The following is a 13,295-nucleotide window of genomic DNA, read 5'->3' as shown; positions in this document are numbered from 1 at the left end:
GCACAAGAAACAGTAGGATTAATGATTTACACGGTTGAAACCATCCTAACGGTGATGTTTATTTGTCATCCAACTTGGTCATAAGATCACAGGGACATGGCTGAAGAGAAAACAAAGATATCAGCTTGATCCAAAACTTTTGTGGCCCAAGAATATTTCAAAGGTAGATGTTAAATTCACACTGTTTCTTATGGTGGGTCCACTTGAGTTTTGTATATGCTTTATTTTTGGTTTCAAGCCCTAAATTTTTCTGATAAAAACGGAGTGGATAAAATACATAAATCATGGTGGGTCCCAATGCGTTTAATCAGTACGCTTAGCTTACTTGACTTAGTACGCAATCTGCTTCCTTCTATCATACCTATTTAACCCATCCAATGGCTGAAAATGATCTGTACGATACGGTGTGGTGTGGGCCCACCGTAAGTGATTAGTTCTCCTTGATAAGTGGGTCTGCGGGCATCCAATGGCTGAAAATGATCTGTACGACATGGTGTGGAGCGGGCCCATTGTAGGTGATTAGTTCCCCTTGATAAGTGGGTGTAAGTTTCAGCCCGGAACCAATCCACTGACCTGTAGATTGGATGACCTGGGTCATAGATTGAATGATCTGAGTCGGTTCTCTTTGTGGGCAGTTCAAACAAACAGGGCTTTCAGGTACTGTTTTGATAAGAAACAAATGCATTGAATTGGTTGAAATTCATTTACTCAATGGTCAACAAGAGAATAATAGGGAGAATAATCACACTATTCATTTATTCCGAATTCGTTTACATCTTTTATGTCATTTGATTCTAAAGTAAAATATTTATATAATTCAATATTAATATCAAATGTTTAATATTAATTCCTGTCGTATTTCAAATCCCATTGTAAATCTTCAGCATAGAAAAATTTGATATTCTGAGATGACATCCATTCCTATTGATTCCATGCTTATGAGAAGATTCTTTGATCTGTCAACCCAGACAAAGGTCTTCGATTAATCCCTTCGTGATTGTACAGTCATCCAAATGTCCACGTAGTAGACTCATTGTGAGACTCATTGTGCGCGCAATGAGTGTTGTGCGGATTGCTTATGCAGGCCACTGGTTGTGCTCACCCCCCCTTTGGTTGTGCGGTTAATAGCAGGCGGTTTAATGTCTAACCGTTGAAAATATAGCCGGTTTTTGGAAATACATTAAAAGTGGGAGGTGTTCGGTTCATAGCTGAAAAGCAAGCGGACATGAAAAGATTTTTTTATTTTTTATTTTTAATTTTATTTTTAATTTAATTTCCGTAAGTTAAAAAAAAAAGTTAGTTGTGGCCTTTCAACCGATCCCAAGGTTTAGCATATCATGTGACTAAAACAGGATGCCCAAGCTTGTGTTTTTAAAAATATATAGGTGATATAAGGGATAGATATGAAGTCAGGTCGGGATGGATCGGTCTAAAATGACTTTAGCCCAACCCGGCTTGAGAATTGATCCCTCTCCATTTCCACCCTCATGAAACATGGAATTCAAATATTGCAGAAAGGGATCGCGCGGAGGCGATGGCAGACTCCAGGGATGATGATGATCGACGGCTCAGAGGAGGAGGAGAGATTGTGAACGATTGGTCACGATGCATGAGGCAACAGATTTGGGATTGCTTGAGAGATGAAAAGATTTCAGTGTTCTCCGTATGGGGATGGCAGGGAGTGGGCAAGACAAGGATCATGAGACAAGTGGTTGCAGCGGTGGTGGAGGAATCCAGAGAATCTAGTCGTCTGTTTGATGTAATCATTCGAGTAAGAGCATCGGGGGTCGAGTGTCTTGCAGAGAAGATGCAGGCGAGAATCAGAGGAGAATTGGACAATTTGTCGAGTTTAAGGAGACGACTTTTAATGGCGTTGGATGCAAAGGGAAGAAGGAATCGGTTGATGGAGGTACAGATGGGAATCAAGGAGGCGTTGGAGATCCCAAAGTCCATGCACTTCTCTGCAGCTGCTAAACTAATCTCGGCTAAGCTAAGCGGCCAGCGTTTCCTCCTTGTCTTGGAAGATGTTTGGGAAAGCATCAACTTGGAAGAGATGGGAGTTCCCCCAGTCATGTCATCTGCTATCACCAGCAGCACCAAAGTCGTCATCACGACTCGATCCCATGAAGTTTGTAAGGAAATGGGAGCCCATGTAAACATCATGATGGGGTAGTGGTCTAAAGAAGACGCCTGGGATTTTTTGAAGGAAGAGGCAGCCGATGTGGCCACCAGCATTGGTTTCTCAACAACAGGAGACATGGTCTTGAAATGCTTCTCTTACGTCTCCTTGTTCTGTCGAAACGGATGCTCCATTGATGGGGATTCCTTGATAGATGAATACTGGAGGTCGGAGGGCTTTTTAAATGGATCCTTCAATGAGGAGGAGAATAAAGAAGCGGCTTTCAAGAGACTTGGGAATGTACTGCTCAAAGAGCTAGCAGAGAGATGCATGGTGCTACTGTCTCTGATGTCATCAAACCCAGATTACCTACACTTTTATCTAAACAAGTATGGAAAATATTTAGATAGCACGTCAAAATTTCAAACTACTGAAGACGGATTTATGGATTGGCTACAAGAGCAATTTACAATGGATGAATCATCGGGAGGACGCTATCATGTGGATATGAATTCTCATGTGAGGCAAGTGATTGATTCTCAGACGTTCCTAGTGAAATACAACTTAGACGGGGAAGAAGCATGCCAATGGATCTCATTATCCCACAATCAGGTAGAAACATTTCAATTCAGCTCTCCAAACTACTCTCCTCTCGACGTTGTTGCTCAATGATAACGATCGCTTGCAAGAAATCCCAGACAGTTTTTTCAAGAACATGACCAGACTCCGAGTCCTTGACCTTTCTTCTACGAGCATCTCTTCCCTGCCATCGTCCATGTCCTGCCTTCACGAATTACGGTTGTTGAAGATTCGAAGCTGCTGCAAGCTAGAGGTTGTTCCTGCATTCTTAAAGGATATGCAGAAGCTTGAGATCCTTGATCTCCATCAAACTCCCTTGACGAAGACGATGGAGGTATCCTTCCACAACATGCAAAGCCTCCGACGTCTCGACATATCGGGTGCCTGCACCCTCAAAAGGCTCTCACTCAAGGGTTGTCATTCTCTACTAACAGTGGTTAGTCTGGAGAAACTTTCAAAACTTGAGGCACTTGATCTTTCAGGCACGAAAATGGAAGAGCTCCCGGATGAAATTTTCAATCTGACTAGCATGCGGTGCCTGGATCTGTTGGGAATGGAGCATCTGAAGATGATTGACTGGAGAAATATACATCGGCTTCCAGAAAAATTAAATTGGGATCGTTGTGGCTTGGACTTGATGCATGAACCGCACCAAGACAGCAGCAGACGTCGCATCTCGGTCAGTGATGCTGGTGTTTTCAAGTCTTTGGGCAAAAAATCGAGACTCTGGAAATCCTACTTTCTAAAATTCCATTTCTTGGTCTGTCCCTGCAAAGCAGGTCGCAAGGATATATGTGCTCATTTAAAAAGAAACCGATTTCTCTACCGGCGTATTTATTCAAGATTTGAGCCATCTTTGAGTTATGAAAGAATTCTGGAGGTTTGCGGGGGTAAGAATTCCCTGGACGGTGTTATAGGAGTTCTCTCGGTGACAGAATTCTTTCATTTGTACGGCAATGCATTTGTTAAGGCACTGTCCGATCTCGGCATGAAGATGGACAACTTTAAAGAATGTTGGATTGAGAAATGCCATCAATTGGAGTATCTGGTTGTCGGAAGAACGGCAGACGTTGATGCAGTGGTCTGTTTAGAGAATCTAAGGGTGTCCGATCTTGCCAAATTAAGAACAGTGTGCCGGGGGGAGTTGGGAAGAGGGAGCTTCGCATGTCTAAAGAATATATATTTGGAATGTTGCCCGAAGCTCATCTACTTCTTCTCTTCAAGCATTCGGTTACAGAATCTCAAATTACTTGAAATAAAATTCTGTTGTAGACTGGAGAAGGTTTTTGAAGAAGACAATGTTGCAGGGCAAAATGCATTTCCACAGCTAGTTGATTTACGTCTTTGGGAGCTACGCAAGCTAAAAAGCATTTGTGGTGGCCACTTGCCGATGCTGAAGAAGTTGAAGATTCGAGGATGCCCGATGCTGGAGAGGCTTCCTTTCAATAACACAAATGATTCTACAGCAGAGGTCGAGATCCAAGGTGAGCTGAAATGGTGGGAAAGCATAAAATGGGAAGGCGGCATCAAGCCACGCAACATCCATTTCAAAGAAAGGCGTCCATAACCAACTGATTCTTCTCTGCTTAAACACCCATTGTTTACTATGTTATTCTTCTCTTCTTGAACTATTCTAATTCTCTTCAATTATTTCTGTTATGATGTGGTAGAAAGAAGAGGGTGTTCCATTGGACTTAAATGATTTAATCTTAGTGCCTTCAAATTATAAATTTCAGTAAGAAATTGGATGCATTACATGGCAAATCATACTTCAGCAGTAAGCAAAACTCATTTTTTTCTATTTTTCTGTTATATCAATAAAATTGCATACGGTAGTGCCCCAACAATTCAAATTTTAAAAAAAAACAAAAAAAAAAAAACAAAAAACCAAGGTATAAGCTAATCACCTCAGCCCAACCAATGGATAAGTCTGAAACTTGGGCCAGGCTCATCCCAATCCCGATTGATCCAACTCAATTGTTCCATGTTGGGTATGTTTAATTCTTTATAATATCAATGCTCTTAATCATGTTTATCCATTCCAGAGAAACAGGCACGGTTGGATAATAGTTTGGGCTGGGTTATGGGAAAATGTGTTGGCTGAGTTGAGGTAGGTCTGGAAATCGGGTCCCATCACATGGCCGATTTGTAGTCTTAAACAGGGAATCATTGAAATACCCTGGTATTTTCTACTTTTGGTAATCGTTTGCTATAGAAATTTCACATTTTAATTAGGGATTTTTATCACAAATTTCCTCACAAATTAGGATTTACCAAATAATGCCCTTACCAACCAAAATGACAGTCCTTTTTTTTAGCACTGAAATTACCATAATGCCCAAGGTGCACTTGTTTATTTTGAAAGTGAGAAAGTAGACATTCATGGGGCCCATTACATATTTTTATAATATTCAAGCCGTCCAACAGATATAATTCCGTATGATGTGGAGAAGAAATAAAAAATTTGATCAATCTTAGGATGACGAGAAACACCATAAAAAACATCAAATTACAAGTACAGACCATTTAGTGATTCTACAAGAAAGATTTTTGGTCCTTATGATTATTATGTTTGGTTGCTAATGTCATACACAAATATTTTTTACTGGGTCAAATTAGCTGTTGATGGTTCCTCTCGCAGGAACCCAGGCAGGAGTGGAAGCAGAGGAGTCTGCAGAGACCACTTAGGATGCCTGATCTTTGCTTTTCACCAATCTTATGGTATCTCATCCGACATAGAAGCAGAGTCAAGGGCCATTTTGGACAGTATTAAGATATGTAAACAGTTTAACCTATCAAATGTAAACATTGAATTAGATTCCCTAGTGGCAACAGAGGCCATTCTCAACCATCATAGCATCCCCTGTAAGATCTGGTATATTGTGGGTGACATCAAGAAGGAGCTTGAATGCTTGGACTTCTCCATCTCACATGTTTATAGAGAGAGCAAATGCAGCGGATGATAGACTAGCTTGTCTATGAACCCGTGGTGTGGTCAAGAAGTGATCTCCCTATGGAAGTGAGGGGTCTCTTAGAAATGGATGCCGTGGGGCTGGGCTGCATTTGAAGCAAAGGCTGATCCAATTGGCAGGAAGCATGTCTGTAAGGGCTGGGAAGTGTACAATGCCCTCAGATTCTGATTATCTCTCCTACCTTGCAGACGGATCTGAGCTCCCCTTGTGTAAGACCTTCTGATGCAGGCTTAGAGGAATGGACTTATCTGCAGAGTATTGTATGTGCATGCCAGGGCTGCAGGTTAGTTATGTAAAATATAAATATGGATGAATGGTTCCAGTAGTTGCTGCCGTTACAAGTTTTCTGTTGGATGCGGCCTGTAGTCGAGCTCATCGCGAGCTAGGCTGTATAATGTATAAATGGAGTTGGTTTAGAGATAAGTTATTGTAGCCCTTTGTGAGGTGGTAGATGTGTCTAGCCTGCTTCGCAAGCTCAGAGTGGCCCTCATGTTTACTTCTCTCTTTCCAAATGTATATTGTGCTGCTTATGCTTTTAATAGAAGTCTCTGTGTGTGCGCGCCTATGTGTGCAAGTGAGTGTGTGTGTGGGTGTGTGGGTGAGAGAGAGAGAGAGAGAGAGAGAGAGAGAGAGAGAGAGAGAGATGGAAGAGGTGATTTGGGTGTGTGTTGTATAGTGTGTCAGTGGGCAGGGGAAGGGTATGCGTGAAATCGAGGTGTGTGTAATTGAGTGTTTTGTGTCTAAATGTAAATCAATGCAGCTGCTCCATTTGGATTGCTGTTGCTAGTTGATTCCGGTAGTGGTTGCAGACGCGGTTTTAGCTGATGTTGGTTGGAATGGGACAGCTGTTCCTGCTGAAGTTTGGAGTGTGATCAGCTGCATATGGATGCAGCTCTTTCGGTTGGATTTGGATAAATCTGGATTTGGGTTTTTAGCTGAAGCATTTTCTTTTCAAATCCAGGAGCTAGATGATGAAGTATCTGATACCATTTTCTGCCATCAACAGGTCAAAGATCAACGCCCATCAGCGCTCAGTTGACACCATAGTCACAAACCCTGTTGTCTCTATTTCTCGATCGGCCCAGAAATTTCTTGGGAGATTCAAAATTTGAGGTTTTTCTCGGGATAATTTGGAAAATCTCATCAAATATAAAAATATTTTTGTAAATAAATATCTTTAAATTTAATTATATGTTCACGTAACAAATAGTTCAGTATATATTTCGTGATGTTATCAGCATTGCTGGTCACACTGGTTGTGACTCATACAGTGAAGGACAAGCCAAAAGAAGTATAAGCATGAGATAGTAGAATGGTTTCTCTAATTTGTAGATATTAGATAATATCCATAAACAAGCATCCACAAGGATGTGATTTTTTCCTTATTGACTGCAATTTCAGCATTATATGTTTAGACAAATCCATTGTTGGAAGGGCCAGAAATTCATATACGGTGGGATTTTGAGCATGTACAAACTGTTGATTCTGATAGTATAGCTGCACCCTTCAGAAAAAAATCATAGGAAAAAAGTTTGCAATTGTAGTGAGTTTGTCAATGAGATTCCAAAAAGGCAAAGATTTGGATTTTCACAACAAACGGAGGATTAGCAGTGCGAGAAAGGTCTGTTAAGTTGAAAATCTCAGGATACTATTGTGGGAAATAAGATAAACAATACTATTGTAAAATTTTCAAAATATTGGCAAATTTGATATTAAGAAATTTGACAAATTGAGATTTTACCTAAGAAGGTTTCAACGGTGGGAGTCCTTAGTACTGCTGCTTCCTGTGGTGTGGTCAACTTGAGCCCTAGATTTACCTTATTTTGGGTTTAGTCATCTAAACTGATATGGAAATATGGATGGACGGTGTGGGTAAAACCCATAAATCACTGTGGCCCCTCAGTGGCCCTCGGAGCCTTTGCCTGTCCCGAGCTCGGAACAGTCGGGGGTAGACGGGTAGCTCCTAATCCGCGCCCAGCTACTTACAGGTTGAGCAGCGAGACTCGCTACCGAAGTGACGTCACCAGGTTCCGTGGGCCCCACCATGATGTATATTTTGTATCCACACCTTCCATCCATTTGGAGAGATCATTTTAGGGCAATATCCCAAGAATGAGTTAAATTCAAAACTCCAGTGGACCCAGCACAGAAAACAGTGGGGACAGTAATGCCTACCATTAAAAACTTCTAAAGGGCCATGAAAGTTTTAGAACAAGCTGATATTTGTGTTTTCCCTTATTTCTAAAGGCCACCAAAGTATTTTTTAACTTTTGAACAGGTTGTATTTTAAGTAAACATTATGGTGGCCTTAGGATAGTTTCAATCGGTGGGAATCACTCTCCCCACTGTTTTCTGTGGTGGGGTCCACTACAGCTTTTTATCTGGCTCATTGTTTGGATCATGCCCTAAAATGATATCTGAAAATGGATGGACCGTGTGGATACAACACATACATCATAGTGGGGCCTGCAGAACTTGGTGACGTGAAAAATGTATGAGAATGCAGGTACAATGGTACACGGGACCCTTGTAAGTTTAGGAGAAATCCACTCCATTCATTTGTTTTTACGTAATCTCAAGCAGCACAGTCGTAGAAAAGTGAGATTGAACGACTACTGTTGAGATATCCTGGGGCCATCGCAAGGCTCATTTTCAGCTTCTAATCTTTCTATATTTTGAGTTCATGCCCCTGAAATGAGCTGAAAAAATAAATTGACGGGTGGATTTTCAAAAGCCATCCATCCTGGCCTCACGGACAGTCACACTAAGGTTGGCACAGCAATCAATGTCTCATCAATGTCAGACTCAGAGGCTTGATGGATACTTGAAGTCCGGAGGGTAACGGTTGCTAAACTTACTCTTGCTCGGGTGGTAGACTCACATGAGTGTCAACACCCAGGTCCGAGTATCCATAGGTGAGTGAAATTCCACTAGCGTGAGTGTGTGGGGTGTGTGTGCGTGTGGAAAAAAAAAAAAAAAAAACCCTTTGGTGGAGCCCAAAAATTCTGCTGATCTAAATTTCAAGTGACCCAAACGAGCTTGAAAAAATGGTAATTAAATGCTGCCATTGAAACATTCATGAAGCCACGTGATTCTTTTTACAAATCTAACCATCCATCTATATTTTTCAGATCATCTTATGCCATGAACCCAAAAACGAAATCAATACCAAGCTACAGTGGGCAACATAGGTGATGAAATCCCACCACGTGATCAATACCAAGCTCCAGATCACCGTTACTCTTGCTCTGATGGCAGACTCTTGGGAGTTTCAACACCCGGTCAAGGGTTTGAATATCCATGGGTCATGAAATCTCACAACGGCGTGAGTGTGTGAGGGTGTGTGTGCGTATGAAAAAAAAATAATAATAATAAAAGAAGCTCCCGTGGGCTACATGAGAGGTAAGAGTGAGATGGAAGGGCCACCCTTGAAACGTCTTCTGGCTATCCTCATTCCACGTTTAGCTTTTGATATGCCTTAGTTTTAGACCCGTATCCTAAAATGAGTTGAGAAAACAGATGGACGGCATGGATTTCTAACAACATAAAAATGGGCCCCACGTACGGTCAGGTTTGCCCTGCAGTTAATGGAAATCAGTGATAACCAGAGGTACATGGGTTTTTTTTTTTTGACGAATCCACTCGATCCATCTGTTTTGCCAATTTATTTTAGGGCGTGGGACAAAAATGAACCAATTGATAGGAAACACTGGGAAATGAGAACCACCGTTGAAAATTCCTAGGAGTAGGGGGGGCTCACTTTGTGATTTGAATCTGCTTCTTTTTTTAGTCCGAACCTAAAATAAGCTGGAAAAACATATGAACGGCGTGGATTTCTCAGAAATAATAAGATAGGCCCCACATATGGTCGCCGGTTAGGATGGCGTGCCTGTGAATTCGCAGTGAGAGAGATTGCAAGTGCGGTCAAGGGAAGGTAGTATTGTCAATATCGAAATACAGTGTACCATTCTTACAGGTAACTAATGTCCAGCGTTTAAGAGCGGGAGGTTTTTGGACCTTTGCGTAAAAGGTTAGCATTGAACTCAACAAATTTTGCTACTGCAGGTCATGTTAAGTGGCAGAGGACGGCTTTTCCTCCAAATTTTGTCCAATCACTTGATGGGTCCCACATGATGACGACCGCAGTTTCCTGCTTTGTTCTTGTTGGATATAACTCTTGACTGTGTTAAGCCTTTTTTATTTTTCTTTTTCATTTTCATCATCGGTGATTGCAGGAGTTCATGATTCGTACTGCGTACTGCATGCATGCATGTGATATCATGTTGATGAATTGAACAGGATACTTAAAAAGGAAAGTTCCTCGAAATCTATGAAACACTGTCATTGGAGAATGTAAAGTACCTTTACTTCAGGCCTCTTAATGGATGTTAGGACAGCCAACACAGCCGAGAGTGAGGTTGTGTTTGGATGCACAAGTCGATTGAATTGGCACATTCTATTTAATTAAGAGATTTAATAATTATTTTTTTTTAAAAAAAGAGAAAATTAGTGATGTATCCGAGTATTTGTATTGTGACAAATACCCTCCAGCCTTCATGTTGGATCTGCTTCTTCTTCTTCTTTTTTTCACACGCACATACTCATGCTGTAGTGGAATTTCGCCACCCATGGATATTCAAACCCTTGACCAGGTATTGAAACTCCTGAGAGTCTACCACCCGAGCAAGAGTAAAGATCAAGTTCCTCGAGATCTATGAAATACTGACATTGGAGATTGTAAAGTACCTTTGCTTCAGGCCTCATTAAGAAATAGGTTGTTAGGACAGCCAACACAGTGGAGAGTAAGGTTGTGTTTGGATGCGCAAGTCAATTGAATTGGGACATTCAATTTAATTAAGAGATTTAATAATAAAAAGAAATTTTAAGGAGATTAGTGATGTATCATAGTGGAATTTCACTACCCTTGACCAGGTGTTGAAAACCGTGAGAGTCTACCACCAGAGCTAGAGTATAAGGACCCTCTTTCAAGTCTAACTTGAAAGTAACCTAGACTCTGAATATGGATGCCAAGGAAATCACAATTTGGTATTTGCATGTCATTAGACTAATAATTACAGTTCAATATTGCATCCAAACGCACCCTAAAGCTATTACCCATGTTAAGATGGAAACCACTTGTAAGCCAATACTTATTATTATTATTATTATTTTTTGTGTATTGTCCCTGAAATTTCTCAACATTTTAAGGAATCAGTTCACTCTTTTTGAAGCTACTTTATCCATGAAGTGAAGCTTTTTTCACATTTAAAGATTATTTTCATTTATGTGAGTGGTTTTGTTTATTTCATTATAGCTATTGAGATGCTTCTAATTTTTGTCCTTTGTTTTAAGGGGCGTGCTCCAGTGGCAGCGGGCAGATGCGAGGCCCAGTGATATGTTCACGAAATCCACCCCGTCCATAAGATGCGTTGCCTTAGCAGATCCCATACCCATAAAGCAGCCTGATCCAAAACTCAGTTGGGTCACAGGTAGCACATGGAACATACCGGGGAATGCCCACCATTGATTAGGGTGGTGGCCCACTGTGTTTTGTATATCAAGGCAGTTCTGACCCTTATCCAGGAATATTGATAATGCAAAAATTCAGGCTGTTTTCGACTCAGGTGGGCCCTTGTGAATTTCTTGGGTGGGCGGTCCATCCTTGATTTCTTTTATGTGGCTCAACTTAGTTTCGAATAAGGCCAAGTTTTGGGTCCCAGGGGTTTTCTGAGGTGACACATCTGATAGATGAGTTGGATTTCATGAACGCATATGTGGGCCCCACATCTTCCTTTTACCACTGGAGACTGCCTTAGGAAAAAAAAAAAAAACTAATCAAATTATCCTAGTGCAGATAGTCATGGGTTTGTGAGGGCATCCCATTTTTCTGTTGCTACAAAAGTGTTTTTCTTTGAGAGAAATTTCATACTCAAAAATCTTCTTCTATAACTGAGTGGGTTTTCATCTTCTAAAAAAATCAAAGCCATTCTTACAAAAGAGGAACGCGAACCTGTCTTGCACTTCGGGAGACACAGTCAGACATGCCCACATGGCACTCGTCTAGAGCTCATCAGGTGTGCCCAACCATGGTGCTTGTCCAAACTCCAGGCTGGTCTACCACCCAGTGGGCCATACATAGCCCACATTCAAGGTACATGTAAGATCCACCATGAGTGGATTGCATGATTTTTGGGGCAGCCCATGTTGATGTTGGGTCCCTATTCATGAATAGCCCAAATCTCATGCACGTGCCACTTTGGCATGTATGCCTGTGATTCCCAATGTGTTGTCTGCATGTGCCGGTACAATCAAGAGGCCCGCACAATAATTTCGTCAGTCCTCTTACCAGCCATGTATTGATCACAACGGCTATATCTAAAGTTTGTATGGTTCTCTATTTATGCAGCTGTTGGAGAGCTTCGAGCAATCGTTCCCATCATTAAGTTTCCCTCCCCTGCCAGAGCGAGGGGATTTCGACTTGAAAGACGTACTCGATGCCACATATTTCTTCAACTAATCTTCAGTGCTCTCTCCACTGTTCTTTGTCACATTCAACTGCTGTGCAGTGGCTCTGAATCAGTGGTTCCATTCCATGTCTGGCACTCAATTAGGGGATGGCGGTACTGTATTCTTTCATTTGTTAGCGTGGCAAAGCTGAGAGAGGGTTCTGCCGAGCAAGTTCTGCTCTTACAACCCCATTGGACCAGCCATGCTGTTGATGTAAATATATCAGAACAAGATGTTTTCAAGCTTGGAAGAGAAGATATCCATGTATTGCACAGTACCTCTACTCAGGCTGGCCCTATTTTTCCATGTTGTATGGGCCACGTGTGATTTAGGTAAAATCATGGAGAAGCTTGCTACAAAGATACGCATGCATAGAGAGAGAGAGAGAGAGAGAGAGAGAGAGAGAGAGAGAAGCTTGCTTGAGGGAGAGAGAAGCTTGCTTGAGGCTGACTGGCTAACCATGAAGTAAAGAGCAGATTTTGATTAGATAGTTTTTGAAAGTCAACAGATGAAGAATGATATAATCTATAAACCACTCCTTGTTAATCGAGGAAGCTGGTTCTATCTGAAGTGAGCTTTCTCCAAATTAGTTTGCAGTCTCGATTCAAGTGGACCATAAGGGAAGAACCTCTGATGGTCTTGAAAGAGCAGCTGAACGCCCAGCATAATTTGTATGTTATCTGGATTTTTTTTTTTTTCCCAAATGTAATTTATAGAGCGACCCGAAGGAATGAAAAATAATCTTTAGAAAGTGATAATGATGAAAATGTTTAGAATATTTGTCTTTGAGCGATACCGCAATGTTCAATACTTGTAGCAGAACATCTGAACCATTTATCTTGTTAGATCTTTCTGTTAAAATCTTCAAGATGATGTTTCACAGGCAGCTTCTAGCTAGTTTTGACATTTTCTTGTTGGATCTGATTGCAACATGGACTAAAATATCCGAGCCTAAATTCATCAGTAAGAGATGCTAGTATAATGTAGATGAGTGTGACAGAACATCTATTGCACCCATGCTTGGGACCATTTGATTCACCATGCGGATGGGCCATATCCCCAAGGCCAGATCACCAGTGGGGACCAGTTCCATTTTAAGCTAAAAACTTGTCTTTGAT

At 41.3% G+C, this 13,295-nt stretch overlaps 1 protein-coding gene and 1 long non-coding RNA gene across 2 annotated transcripts; both read left to right on the top strand.

Moving 5' to 3' along the window:
• Positions 1-2,834: 2,834 nt before the first annotated feature.
• LOC131217378 (putative disease resistance protein At4g19050) lies at positions 2,835-5,661 on the top strand. Its single transcript, XM_058212293.1, has 2 exons — positions 2,835-4,182; positions 5,318-5,661. Exons 1-2 carry the CDS (start codon positions 2,835-2,837, stop codon positions 5,659-5,661), a joined length of 1,692 nt encoding a protein of 563 aa, XP_058068276.1.
• Positions 5,662-11,519: 5,858 nt separating this feature from the next.
• On the top strand, positions 11,520-13,045 carry LOC131258060 (uncharacterized). Its single transcript, XR_009177839.1, has 2 exons — positions 11,520-11,821; positions 12,077-13,045. It is a non-coding gene; the product is annotated as an uncharacterized LOC131258060 (long non-coding RNA).
• The last annotated feature ends 250 nt before the right edge of the window (positions 13,046-13,295 follow it).

Source organism: Magnolia sinica, chromosome 10, assembly GCF_029962835.1.
Source record: "Magnolia sinica isolate HGM2019 chromosome 10, MsV1, whole genome shotgun sequence".
In the NCBI taxonomy this organism is placed as follows: domain Eukaryota; kingdom Viridiplantae; phylum Streptophyta; class Magnoliopsida; order Magnoliales; family Magnoliaceae; genus Magnolia; species Magnolia sinica.
This window is presented reverse-complemented; position numbering and strand designations above follow the sequence as displayed.